Here is a 13,668-nt window from a genome sequence, read left to right as displayed (position 1 = left end):
TTTCACCCTGAGCTACGACGACTAACGCCACCACCTTCTTTCACCCTGAGCTACAACGACTAACACCAACACCTTCTTCCACCCTGAGCTACAACGATTAACACCACCACCTTCTTTCACCCTGAGCTACGACGATTAACACCACCACCTTCTTTCACCCTGAGCTAGGACAACTAACACCACCACCTTCTTTCACCCTGAGCTACAACGATTAACACCACCACCGTCTTTCACCATGAGCTACAACGATTAACACCACCACCTTCTTTCAACCTGAGCTATGACGACTAACACCACCGCCTCTTTCACACTGAGCTACAACGATTAACACCATCACCTTATTTCACCCTGAGCTACGACGACTAACACCACCACCTTCTTTCACCCTGAGCTACGACGACTAACACCACCACCTTCTTTCACCCTGAGCTACAACGATTAACACCACCACCTTCTTTCACCCTGAGCTACAACGATTAACACCACCACCTTCTTTCACCCTGAGCTACGACGATTAACACCACCACCTTCTTTCACCCTGAGCTAGGACAACTAACACCACCACCTTCTTTCACCCTGAGCTACAACGATTAACACCACCACCGTCTTTCACCATGAGCTACAACGATTAACACCACCACCTTCTTTCAACCTGAGCTATGACGACTAACACCACCGCCTCTTTCACACTGAGCTACAACGATTAACACCATCACCTTATTTCACCCTGAGCTACGACGACTAACACCACCACCTTCTTTCACCCTGAGCTACGACGACTAACACCACCACCTTCTTTCACCCTGAGCTACAACGATTAACACCACCACCTTCTTTCACCCTGAGCTACAACGATTAACACCACCACCTTCTTTCACCATGAACTACAACGATTAACACCACCACCTTCTTTCACCCTGAGCTACAACGACTAACACCACCACCTTCTTTCACCATGAGCTACAACGATTAACACCACCACCTTCTTTCACCATGAGCTACAACGGCTAACACCACCACCTTCTTTCACCCTGAGCTACAACGATTAACACCACCACCTTCTTTCACCATGAGCTACAACGATTAACACCACCACCTTCTTTCACCATGAGCTACAACGGCTAACACCACCACCTTCTTTCACCCTGAGCTACAACGATTAACACCACCACCTTCTTTCACCATGAGCTACAACGGCTAACACCACCACCTTCTTTCACCCTGAGCTACAACGATTAACACCACCACCTTCTTTCACCATGAGCTACAACGACTAACACCACCACCTTCTTTCACCATGAGCTACAACGATTAACACCACCACCTTCTTTCACCATGAGCTACAACGATTAACACCACCACCTTCTTTCACCCTGAGCTACAACGACTAACACCACCACCTTCTTTCACCATGAGCTACAACGATTAACACCACTACCTTCTTTCACCCTGAGCTACAACGGCTAACACCACCACCTTCTTTCACCATGAGCTACAACGACTAACACCACCACCTTCTTTCACCCTGAGCTACAACGATTAACACCACCACCTTCTTTCACCATGAGCTACTACGACTAACACCACCATCTTCTTTCACCCTGAGCTACGACGATTAACACCACCACCTTCTTTTACCCTGAGCTACAACGATTAACAGCACCACCTTCTTTCACCCTGAGCTATAACGATTAACACCACCACCTTCTTTCACCATGAGCTAGGACAACTAACACCACCACCTTCTTTCACCCTGAGCTACAACGATTAACACCACCACCTTCTTTCACCCTGAGCTATAACGATTAACACCACCACCTTCTTTCACCCTTAGCTACAACGACTAACACCAACACCTTCTTTCACCCTGAGCTAGGACAACTAACACCACCACCTTCTTTCACCCTGAGCTACAACGACTAACACCACCACCTTCTTTCACCATGAGCTACAACGACTAACACCACCACCTTCTTTCACCATGAGCCACGACGACTAACACCACCACCTTCTTTCACCCTGAGCTACAACGGCTAACACCACCACCTTCTTTCACCCTGAGCTACGATGACTAACACCACCACCTTCTTTCACCCTGAGCTACAACGACTAACACCACTACCTTCTTTCACCCTGAGCTCCAACGGCGAACACCACCACCTTCTTTCACCCTGAGCTACGATGACTAACACCACCACCTTCTTTCACCATGAGCTACAACAGCTAACACCACCACCTTCTTTCACTCTGAGCTACAACGACTAACACCACCACCTTCTTTCACCATGAGCTACAACGACTAACACCACCACCTTCTTTCCTTCTCTATCAAAATACCTTTTGAACATATTAACATGATACACTCTGAGTTTTCCTTCTGACTGGCATTCTTATCAAATAATTAATCTCACTCAATTTCCTTTCAGTTTGATTTGGGCAGCACGGTAGCATTGTGGTTAGCACAATTGCTTCACAGCTCCAGGGTCCCAGGTTCGATTCCGGCTTGGGTCACTGTCTGTGCGGAGTCTGCTCATCCTCCTCGTGTGTGCGTGGGTTTCCTCCGGGTGCTACGGTTTCCTTCCACAGTCCAAAATGTGCAGGTTAGGTGGATTGGCCATGATAAATTGCCCTTAGTGTCCCAAATTGCCCTTAGTGTTGGGTGGGGTTACTGGGTTATGGGGATAGTGTGGAGGTGTTGACCTTGGGTAGGGTGCTCTTTCCAAGAGCCGGTACAGACTCGATGGGCCGAATGGCCTCCTTCTGCACTATAAATTCTATGATAAGGCACCCTAAATCTTGCTTTTAATGGTTCACCTACCATTGATAACAATACTCGTCCTTTCCTCCCACTAACAAAACTACAAATTTTTGAATTTTTTTATCCACCTCATTTTTCATCACATGTTGTGACAATTTTAAATGTTTACATCAGCCCTAGTTAATCTCTCCCTAAAGTGTAATAATAATATACAATAATAATCTTTATTGTCACAAGTAGACTTATATCAACACTGCTATAAAGTTACTGTGAAAAACCCCTCGTCGCCACATTCTGGCACGTGTTTGGATACACAGAGGGTGAATTCAGAATGTCCAAATTACCTAACAGCACATCATTCGGGACTTGTGGGAGGAAACTGGAGCACCGGGAGGAAACCCACGCAGATACAGGGAGAACACGCAGACTCCACACAGTGACAGTGACCCGAACCTGGGACCCTGGAGCTGTGAAGCGACAGTGCTAACCAGTATGCTACCACGTTTGACATACAGTCCAACAACGTACTCCGATCGCTGACTCACCAATTCCTCTTTGATCAATTCAAGTGGTCCTCTCCCCTCATGATCAAACATCTATAACGGAGAGTATTCTTCAGGATCTTCTAAGGATTTCAGCCTGCCGACTCGACCGGGCCAGGTGGTCAACAATCTAGGCTCCCGCAGGGAGCACATCCCGGCCGGCTCAGGCAACCCGCCCTTCTCGGTCAACACCAGGAACAGAATTACACAGATCCCGAGGATGGAAGGCCACCCAACCCCAGACTTCGAAGACAGGATTAAATGTGCTCCATTTAACTTGAGCTGCCCACCCTCTAGATCAAGATTCCCGAAACAAGGCAACCAGTTCTTAAGACTCCCCCGGAAACCTCTCCAGCATCTCACCAGGGACACCAGGCTCAGCAAGGTTCTTCACCATTTCCCCCTCATCCTTGTTCGTACCCCTCAGGGTGGACAACTGGCCATGCAACAGTACCCCAACCATGTGGAGGTGGGCTGCCACCAAGGACAATGCTCTCTCTGTCACAAGAACCTCCTCGTGCGCTGCCATTGCAGTCATAAAGACACTTCGTAACTCCTGAAACTGTGTTTTGATGCACCGCAGCAAGGTGTGAACCCATTAAGATGGATTAACTTCATCGCTGGCCGCTATCATCCGCCGGTGAATATCGTACTGTCAAGGTTGGAATCCTCCCAAAAGTTGTTGCGCCACCAAAGTCAGGGCCTCACCCAACTCCTTCCAGCTGCCACAAATCAACAAGGATTCGCATTTCACCTCATCTCAATAAAGCTGAAACACTAACCAACAACTCTTGGTACATTGCACTGACCATGCAGATGAACAAAAGACAAAAGGAAGCTAGTGTATAAGGATAAAAATTAAGATCGAAAGATGAGCAGAGCTGGAGCTTGCGAAAACGCAGCCACTCCCATCACGTAGTCCCTCCACCTGCCTACTAGATAACCCCACCGAGGTGTAAGTATCTGCATTGGTGGAGGGTGCGGGTGTCATCTGCAACACCTCCTCAATGCTTGTCTCTGACATGTTTCCCTCAGAGCTACAAGGGTCTGCGGTGTCCAGAGGGCATGGAGATGATCCTGGCTGATTGACCCAAAGGGAAGTGAGATTGCATTCAAGCATCATGGGGGATAAATGATGGGAGAAAGTTAGCTCACATGAGGCTTGCACCATGTCTTGATGGTTCTCACTTTTGCCTGCTACCCCACTTTGCCCTCTGCACAGGTGTGGTCATACTCTGCATCAGCCAGCTCAAGGGCTCACTCCTCAAGGACTTTAGGCATCTCAACTCAGGTATGACTCCGGTACGCTGTGCCTTCTCAGGCCAGTTGTGCTTGAGTTTGTCCTGCAATGAGATAGGAGAGTGTAGGCAGGAGTCTTGCCAGGTGATGAAGTGTTGAATTTGAGGGACATGAGTGGGAGCTGGGATTTGAGGATTAGATTATTTTTTTGGGGGACATGGGGGGCAGGGAGGACACCATAAAAAGTGATGAGTATTCCTGAGATGTTTGGTGAGAGGTCACTGTGGAGGTGTGAAGAGTATGTGAGGGGGTGCAGCGTTATACATCAGGAGCCAGACTTACCCTGGCTGCGTGAAGAAAGTAATTCATCTTCTTCCGTCACTGTTGCCCTGTGATGCACGATCAATGACCACTAAAGCGAGGGTGTAGTCCAACTGAAGGCTTTAATAAGCTAGATGTTTCTCCCAGCAGCTCAGGTACAGAATGAAGGCTGCTGGGGCGGCACAGGCTCTTATACCCCGTCTAGCAGGGCGGAGCTACCATACAGCTTGACCAATAGGAAGCATACAATATCTACCAATGGTGTTCCAGCATTGCCAGGTACCGTAATAACTCTACACAGACTACCACACCCTGTCCTGTTATGCAGCAAGCTGGCACTCACTATTGTGGCCACTGTCTCCCTGGCAGGGGTGGTGACCTTGGTTGATGGACGTCAGTGAGAATGTGGGTAGAAGATGTCACACCTCTGCTCCACACCATTCAGCAGTACGGTGAGGGCTTCCTTCGAAATTTGTGATTGCTGCCTTCCTGGCAGCCATACCCTGACTGAACTTAGGACAAGTGCAGAGGAGTGCTGGGAGGCATTTAAAAGAAGCACCCCATTGATTGCCGAGATTAAGTTTTCTTGGGGCGAGCGAATCAGAAGCAAGCTGCCAGGAGTGCGGCGTGAATCACATGGAAAAAAATTGTCAAGAGGCTCAATATTCGGTGAGTTTTCCTGCCATTGGTGGGATTCTCACCAGTTTTCTCACTGGAACCAACATTTGAAAAAATATGGCAAGCTCGCGCCCATTGTTTTCAAATGTAAATATGCATGAGTATAGCAGATCATCCAACTCAAAGATTGGCCAATTCTGACACTGTCTGGCATGATAAATACATTGGGCGAGATTCTTTGACCCCCCCGCCGGGTCGGAGAATCGCCGGGGGCTGGCGTGAATCCCGCCCCCGCCGATTGCCGAAGTCTCCGGCACCGGAGATTCGGCGGGGGCGGGAATCGCGCCGCGCCGGTTGGCGGGCCCCCCCCCCGCGCGATTCTCTGGCCCGGATGGGCCGAAGTCCCACCGCTAAAATGCCTGCCTCGCCAGCGTAGATTAGACCACCTACCTTACCGGCGGGACAAGGTAGGCTCCGGGGTCCTGGGGGTGGCACGGGGCGATCTGGCCCCGGGGGGTGCCCCCACGGTGGCCTGGCCCGCGATCAGGGCCCACCAATCCGCGGGCGGGCCTGTGCCGTGGGGGCATTCTTTCCCTTCCGCCTCCGCCACGGTCTCCACCATGGCGGAGGCAGAAGAGACTCCCTCCACTGCGCATGCGCGGGAATGCCGTCAGCGGCCGCTGACGCTCCCGCGCATGCGCCGCCCGGAGATGTCATTTCCGCGCCAGCTGGCGGGGCACCAAAGGCCTTTTCCGCCAGCTGGCAGGGTGGAAATTTGTCCGGCGCCGACCTAGCCCCTTAAGGTTGGGGCTCGGCCCCCAAAGATGCGGAGCATTCCGCACCTTTGGGGCGGCGCGATGCCCATCTGATTTGCGCCGTTTTGGGCGCCAGTCGGCGGACATCGCGCCGTTTCCGGAGAATTTCGCCCATTAAGTCAGAAAATCAATTTAATATCTGCCAGAAAGCAGGACGTTCCCTAATTAGTCTTGAACCCAATTTCCAAATTTGTCAACACAAACAGAGGCAATCATTTTTTGTCAACAATTTTAATGACTGGTCAATCAAAGTTGTTCACATATTCCATGATCTTGGACAAGTAGTGAAGGGACCTTACAAACCCACAACCTTGAACACCTAGCAGGACAAAGGCAGCAGGTGCACGGGAACACCACCACCTGGAAGTTCCCCTCCAAGTCACACACCATCCTCACTTGGAAATACATGACCGTTCCTTCAGTCGCTAGGTCAAAATCTTAGAACTCCTTTCCTAACAGCACTGCAACATACGAACAGTTCAAGAAGGCAGCTCACCCCCACCATCTCAAAGGCAAGTAGAGGTGGGCAATAAATGCTGGCCTAGCCAGTGATGCCCCACATCCTGGAAAATAATAAAACAAACTACCCAATATCACATTTTAGTTGTAAGAAGTGGTTAAAATAAGCATACTGCTTGATAAACTAGTTACCAACAAACTGATTGTTAAACAGCCAGCCCTTATAAACAAGGCCATTAATGATTCTTTATCCTTTTGAACTCTTACCAGCTCTTCACAGTGTTGGTATTTCAGTTTCCGAGCAATATCCATCGCAGTCTCCCCACCATCATTTACTGTTGAGAATCAAACACAAAATTTAATGTAAAGATTAAATTGGATTCTTTTAAATTGAGTTCATTAACTTTGGATGGTGATCTTTGAGATTCATTAAAAAGATTAAAAAAACATTACAACAACCCATGGACAATTGACTTCCGGTTACGGCATGTGAGAGCAGGTCACACGAAAGGTGGCTCCTGCCTGTTTTTTTCAGGAGATTTTGGGTTGTAATCCAGTAGATTAGTGTGGAAAGGGGAAAGGCAATTGAAAAATGTAGAAAGTCTGGGCAATAAAGGCCACGGGAAAGAAACACCAGGCTGGTAGCCCGACAAAGGAATCTGGGGGAGAAAAGGTGGCAGAGGCGGCTGCACCCATCACGTTAGAAGCACTGGCTGGGGTGATAGTGCAGTGCAGGAGTTGAAGAAGTTTGGCAAGCAAATGGAGGACATTAAAGAGTCATTTAAAGCAGGCATTTTCAAAGTCGGGGTTGCGGTCCGCAGGTGCGTCGCTGACAGGAGTTGGGAGGGTCGTGAAGTCATCCATCGCGGTGTTCTCGATCGCGTGAATTCAGGCGCAATGGCCCCAGCAGCCGGCTTTTAAAAATGCCGGCTGCGAGCGACTTTAAAAATGACAGCCGCAACCGGCTTTAAAAATGCGGACGCGCTGCACATGCGTGCCTGCTCATCAGTGCGCATGCTGGGAACCCAGAGAGAAACACCGCCTCCTCCTGACGTCAATGCGCTGATTTTTTTGATAATTCAATTCAGTCTTCCTGCAACTTTCTTGAATATGCTCAATGGCTGAGACTGCAGAACTCTCTTTGATAATGAATTTTAGAGATTAAAAAGAATCACAATACTTTGAGTTAAGTAATTCCTCCTCATCTATGTCTAAAATCACTAGCTTTCGGAGCACTGCTCCTTCACCTTCCTCAGGTGAAGGAGCAGTGCTCCGAAAGCTAGTGATTTGAAACAAACCTGTTGGACTTTAACCTGGTGTTGTAAGGCTTCTTACTGTGCTCACCCCAGTTCAACGGCGGCGTCTCCACATCATGTTTCAATGTCATTTCTCATTCTTCGCTACTCTAGACTATAGAATATAAGCCCAGGCTCACCTCTCGCATTTAAGGTAAGAGAAAATGGTGGGTTGCGAAGGACGGCCGGCGTGGGTCCCGAAGGTCGGCTGATGTGGGTCCCGAAGGTCGGCCGGCGTGGGTCCCGAAGGTCGGCTGGCATGGGTCCCGAATGTCGGCCGGTGTGGGTCCCGAAGGTCGGCTGGCATGGGTCCCGAAGGTCTGCCGGCGTGGGTCCCGAAGGTCTGCCGGCGTGGGTCCCGAAGGTCGGCCGATGTGGGTCCCGAAGGTCGGCCGGCGTGGGTCCCGAAGATCGGCCGATGTGGGTCCCGAAGGTCGGCCGGCGTGGGTCCCGAAGATCGGCCGATGTGGGTCCCGAAGGTCGGCCGGCGTGGGTCCCGAAGGTCGGCCGGTGTGGGTCCTGAAGGTCGGCTGGCATGGGACCCGAAGGTCGGCTGGCGTGGGTCGTGAAGGATGGCCGGATAGTAAAAATGGGTCCCGGGCAAAAAAGTTTGAAAAACACTGGTTTGAAGTTAACATTAAGGAGGTGTTAGGCCTGACATGGGAGAAGCTGGGCATGACTGTCAAAGCTTTAAAGGAACAAGGGGAGATGTCGAATGGCATGGAGAAGGCCTTGTTGAGGCATGAAGATCAGCTTGCCTCATTGGAAGCTGAGATGCTGCTCATGGCAGATAGGAATAAGCGTCTGAAGACCTACGTGGAGGTTCTGGAGAACAGATCAAGGTACATGAACCTCAGAGTGGTGGGCATACCGTAGTGAATGGAGGGCCCGAGGCCAACAGAGTCCCTCTCCGAAATGATGTCTTGCTTGATGGGTGAGGATGAAGTGTTCACTGCTCCAGAATTGGACAGGGCACATCGGGCTCTGCGGCAGATGCCGTGGCCGAATGAGCCTCCATGGGCGGTGATCATCCGGTTCCACCGTCCGGAGTAAGGAGTGGGTCCTGGAGTGGGCCAAGAAGAGTCAGAATATCGATTGGGGCAGACACGCGGTGCCCAACTACCAGGGCTTTGGTATCGAACTGTCGCAGCAGTGGGCGGCCTTCGAAAAGGGAAGGCGGTGCTGTAGAATAAGGGTGTGCAGTTTGTTGTGGACATCCAACGAGGCTGAGAATCACGCTGGACTCGAAGGATCACTATTTCAACACGCCAGTGCAGGCTGAGGCCTTCATCAACGACAAAGGACTGGGTCTGGTTTGAGGGGGGCTAGTGGGATTTTTTCTGTCGATGAATGTTAAGTTGGGTTGGTTGTAAATGTCGCATTATAGTGCTTTATGTTTTTTCTCTTCTTTTCTGTGGAGAATGGCAGGGATCTAGGGGGATGGTAGAGCGGTGGTTTTGATATGGTAATTGGAAGGAAAGAGAACCATGGTGGGATGCTGTGATTGGGACACGGGAGTCTAGAAGGTTTATGTGGGAGGGGTTTAGTTGAGGCGGCAGGCAGTCTGCTGGCTTTGTTGGGGAGTCGGGGAGGGAGTTGAGGGGAGCTAACAGTGACCAGGGAATTATCTTTGACTCACCCATTGTGTGGGACTGTTGGCCATCTTAAGTGGGCCTGGGACACAGGAAGTTGTGGTGAATAAATGACGCATCACGGTGGTAATTGCTGACTCGGGGTTGGGGGGGTGGGGGAGGGAGAGGCCCTCGACAAGGTTAGTGACCTGGAACTTGTGAGGCCTGGCTGGGGCAGTGATGAGGGCGATGGTGTTTGCTCATTTAACGAGTCTGGGAGACGATATGGTGTTTTTACAAGAGACGTACATGCATGTACAGGACCAAACTAGGCTCAGGAAAGCTTGGGTGAGCCAGATGTTCCACTCAGTCTTTGTCAGGAGGGCCCCATGGTTGGCGATCCTAATTAATAACAGTGTTTGGTTCCGGGTGGAGAGGGTTTTAGTTGATCAAGGTGGACGCTACGTGATGTTAGTAGGGACATTTGAAGGGAACTGGTGGTTTTATGAATGTGTATGCCCCGAATTGGGGCGATGTCCCAATTAAGTAGGGTGCTCTTTCTAGGGGCTGGTGTAGACTCGATGGGCCAAATAGCCTCCTTCTGCACTATAAATTTTGCACTGTAAATTCTATGATTCTATGTCGCGTTTATGAAACGGTTACAGGCTACAGTGCCGGTTTTGGACACCCACCAATTGATTTTGGGGGTGATACGAACTGTGTGCTGCACCCTAAGATGATCATTCCAGTCGGAAATCATTGGTCCCGGCTGGGATGATGAAGGTATAGTCTGCATTTATGGAAGAGACGGGAGGGACAGATCCGTGGCAGTTCACGCATTTTGATGAGAAACTGTTCTCAGTTTTTTCTCGGTGCACAAGTTGTATTCGAGGATTGATTATTTTATTATGGGTCAGACTCTTCTCGCTGGGGTAAAGAAGGCTGAGTACTCGGCGGTGGTCATTTCAGCTCATGTCCTACATTGGGTAGACTTGGTGGTGGATGTCGGTTGGGAGCGTCATAGGAGGTGGTGGTTAAGGCATACGATTGCCACAAAGCAGCATGGAAAGAATCATCACGCTCCTGAAAGAGTTTGGTGCCTTCTCGGGCTACAAACTCAACATGAGCAAAAGTGAGATTTCCCCAGTGAACCCTCAAGGGGGAGGGGCAGCACTGGTGGGATCGCCGTTTAAACAAGTCCAACACAAATTCCGCTGACTGGGGATCCAAATCGCTCATGACTGGATGGGGATCCACAAATGGAACCTGGCCAGTCTGACAGAGGAAATCAAAAAGAACCTGCAGAGATGGAACACACTCCCACTCTCCCTGGCGGGGAGAGTACAGTGGATCAAAATGAACGTACTGCCCAGGTACCTTTTCCTACTAAGATCCATCCCGATCTATATCCCCAAGGCCTTTTTTAACTCACTGGACAAATTAATCATGGTGTTTGTATGGGGGGAAAGAACGCTAGGATCACAAAGAAGGTCCTACTAAAAACAAAATCCAGGGAGGGCTAGCCTCCCAGATCTACAATTCTACCACTGGGCAGTGACAGCGGAAAGAGTGATGGAATGGACAAAGGAGCCAGAAGCTGAGTAGGGGCGCGCGGAGGAGGCCTCCTGCAAGGGGACCTCTCTCCGGGCCCTCGCCACAGCGGCACTTCCATCCCCGCCCAAGAAACACTCCTGCAACCCAGTGGTGATATCCACCCTTCAGACGTGGAACCAATTGCGGCAGCAATTCGGACTGACCGAAATGCCCGACAAAGCCCCCATCTGAAATATGGTTCACACCGGCACTCACTGACGCCATCTTCAAAAGGTGGAGTCAGGACGGGGAGACATTGACAGTCAGGGACCCATACACTGATGGTAGGGTCACAACATTGGAAGAACTGACGCAGAGATTCCAACGAGCCAAAGGCAATGAACTCAGATACCTGCAGCTTAAAAACTTCCTATGGAAGGAGAAAAGGACATACCGTGACCACCACGACAGACACTATTAGAAGAGCTACTGGATGCAGACATCCTAGGCAGAGGGAACTGTAGTGACGTGTACGAACGACTGCTAGAGAGGGCTGACACCAAACTGGACACGACAAGGAGGAAATGGGAGGAAGACTTGGGATTCAAAATAGGGTAAGGGTTCTGGAGCGAAGCACTGCACAGGGTCAACTTTGCCTCCACATGCGTGAGGCTCAACCTAACGTAGCTAAAAGTGATACATAGAGCCCACTTTGTTTTTAAAAAATATATATTTTATTGAAAATTTTTTCTAAACAACATTTTTCCCTCTTACAAAACAAACGCAACGATAACAAAATAGAAATTTTTAACAATACACAAGTAACAAAACCCCATTATCTATTGACCTATACTAAACTAAACCCCCCCCCCCACCCCCTTTCCCCCTGGGTTGCTGCTGCTGGTCATCTGTCTTCCCTCTAACGTTCCCTTAGGTAGTCGAGAAATGGCTGCCACCGCCTGGTGAACCCTTGAGCCGATCCTCTCAGGGCAAACTTTATCTGCTCCAGTTTAATAAGCCCCGCGATATCATTTACCCAGGCCTCCAGTCCGGGGGGTTTCGCCTCCTTCCACATAAGTAGGATCCTGCGCCGGGCTACTAGGGATGCAAAGGCCACGACATCGGCCTCTTTCGCCTCCTGCACTCCCGGCTCTTACACAACTCCAAATAGAGCTAACCCCCAGCTTGGTTTGACCCGGGCATTCACCACCTGCGAGATCACTCCCGTCACTTCCTTCCAATATCCTTCCAGTGCCGGGCACGCCCAAAACATATGTGCGTGGTTTGCCGGGCTCCCGCCACACCTCCCACATCTGTTCTCCACTCCAAAGAACCTGCTCAATCTTGCCCCCGTTATGTGTGCTCTATGTAGCACCTTAAATCGAATCAGGCTAAGCCTGGCGCATGAGGAAGAGGAGTTTACCCTGCTTAGGGCATCAGCCCACATACCCTCTTCTATCTCCTCCCCTAATTCTTCTTCCCACTTTCCCTTTAGTTCTCCCACCAACTCCTCCCCCTCTTCCCTCATCTCTCTGTAAATCTCTGACGCCTTGCCCTCTCCGACCCACACCCCTGAAAGCACCCTGTCCTGTAACCCTGTGTCGGGAGCAACGGAAATTCCCTCACCTGTTGTCTAGTAAACGCCCTCACCTGCATATATCTTAAGAAATTTCCCCGGGGTAACTTATACTTTTCCTCCAATGCTCCCAAGCTCGCAAAAGTCCCATCTATGAATAAATCTCCCACCTTCCTAATTCCCAACTGGTACCAGCTCTGAAATCCTCCATCCATTCTTCCTGGGGCGAACCTATGGTTGTTCCTGATAGGGGACCCCACCAGGGCTCCCCGCACCCCTCTCTGTCGCCTCCACTGTCCCCATATGTTCAGTGTTGCCGCCACCACCGGGTTCGTGGTATACTTTTTAGGTGAGAGCGGTAGCGGTGCCGTCACCAGCGCCTCTAAACTCGTCCCTTTACAGGACTTTCTCTCCAGTCTTTTCCACGCCGCTCCCTCACCCTCCATCATCCATCTACGTATCATTGCCACATTGGCGGCCCAATAATAATCTCCCAAGTTCGGTAGTGCCAGTCCTCCTCTATCCCTACTACGCTGAAGGAACCCCCTCCTTACTCTCGGAACTTTCCCTGCCCACACAAAGCTCGTGATGCTCCGATCTATTTTATTAAAAAAGGTCCTGGTGATTAATATAGGGAGACATTGAAATACAAATAAGAACCTCGGGAGGACCATCATCTTAATTGCTTGCACCCTGCCCGCCAGCGATAAAGGCTGCATGTCCCACCTCTTGAAGTCCTCCTCCATTTGTTCTACCAGCCGTGTCAAATTAAGTCTGTGCAAGGTTCCCCAGCTCCTAGCGATCTGAATCCCCAGGTATCGGAAGTTTCTTTCCACTTTCCTTAGCGGTAAGCCTTCTATCTCTCTTGCCGTTGGTGCCACATAAAGAAGTCTAACCCAGCGAATAAACCCGTTCCCAAACCCAAACCTCCTTAACACTTC

At 50.3% G+C, this 13,668-nt stretch overlaps 1 protein-coding gene across 3 annotated transcripts in view; it reads right to left on the bottom strand.

The window, feature by feature from the left end:
- unm_sa1614 (un-named sa1614) overlaps positions 1–13,668 on the bottom strand; it is a 448,364-nt gene that overhangs the window by 81,818 nt on the left and 352,878 nt on the right. For all 3 annotated transcript variants that reach the window (XR_011948821.1, XM_072515283.1, XM_072515284.1), the window contains exon 20: positions 7,020–7,087. Coding sequence is in view for 2 of the 3 variants with exons in the window: in XM_072515283.1 (XP_072371384.1) it covers positions 7,020–7,087 (68 nt within the window). In the remaining variant the exon portion in view is untranslated. The remainder of the gene's footprint in view (positions 1–7,019; positions 7,088–13,668) is intronic.

This window comes from Scyliorhinus torazame, chromosome 8 (genome assembly GCF_047496885.1).
Source record: "Scyliorhinus torazame isolate Kashiwa2021f chromosome 8, sScyTor2.1, whole genome shotgun sequence".
Classification (NCBI taxonomy): Eukaryota; Metazoa; Chordata; class Chondrichthyes; order Carcharhiniformes; family Scyliorhinidae; genus Scyliorhinus; species Scyliorhinus torazame.
The sequence above is the reverse complement of the archived record's forward strand: the minus strand, read 5'-3'. Positions and strand labels throughout refer to the sequence as shown.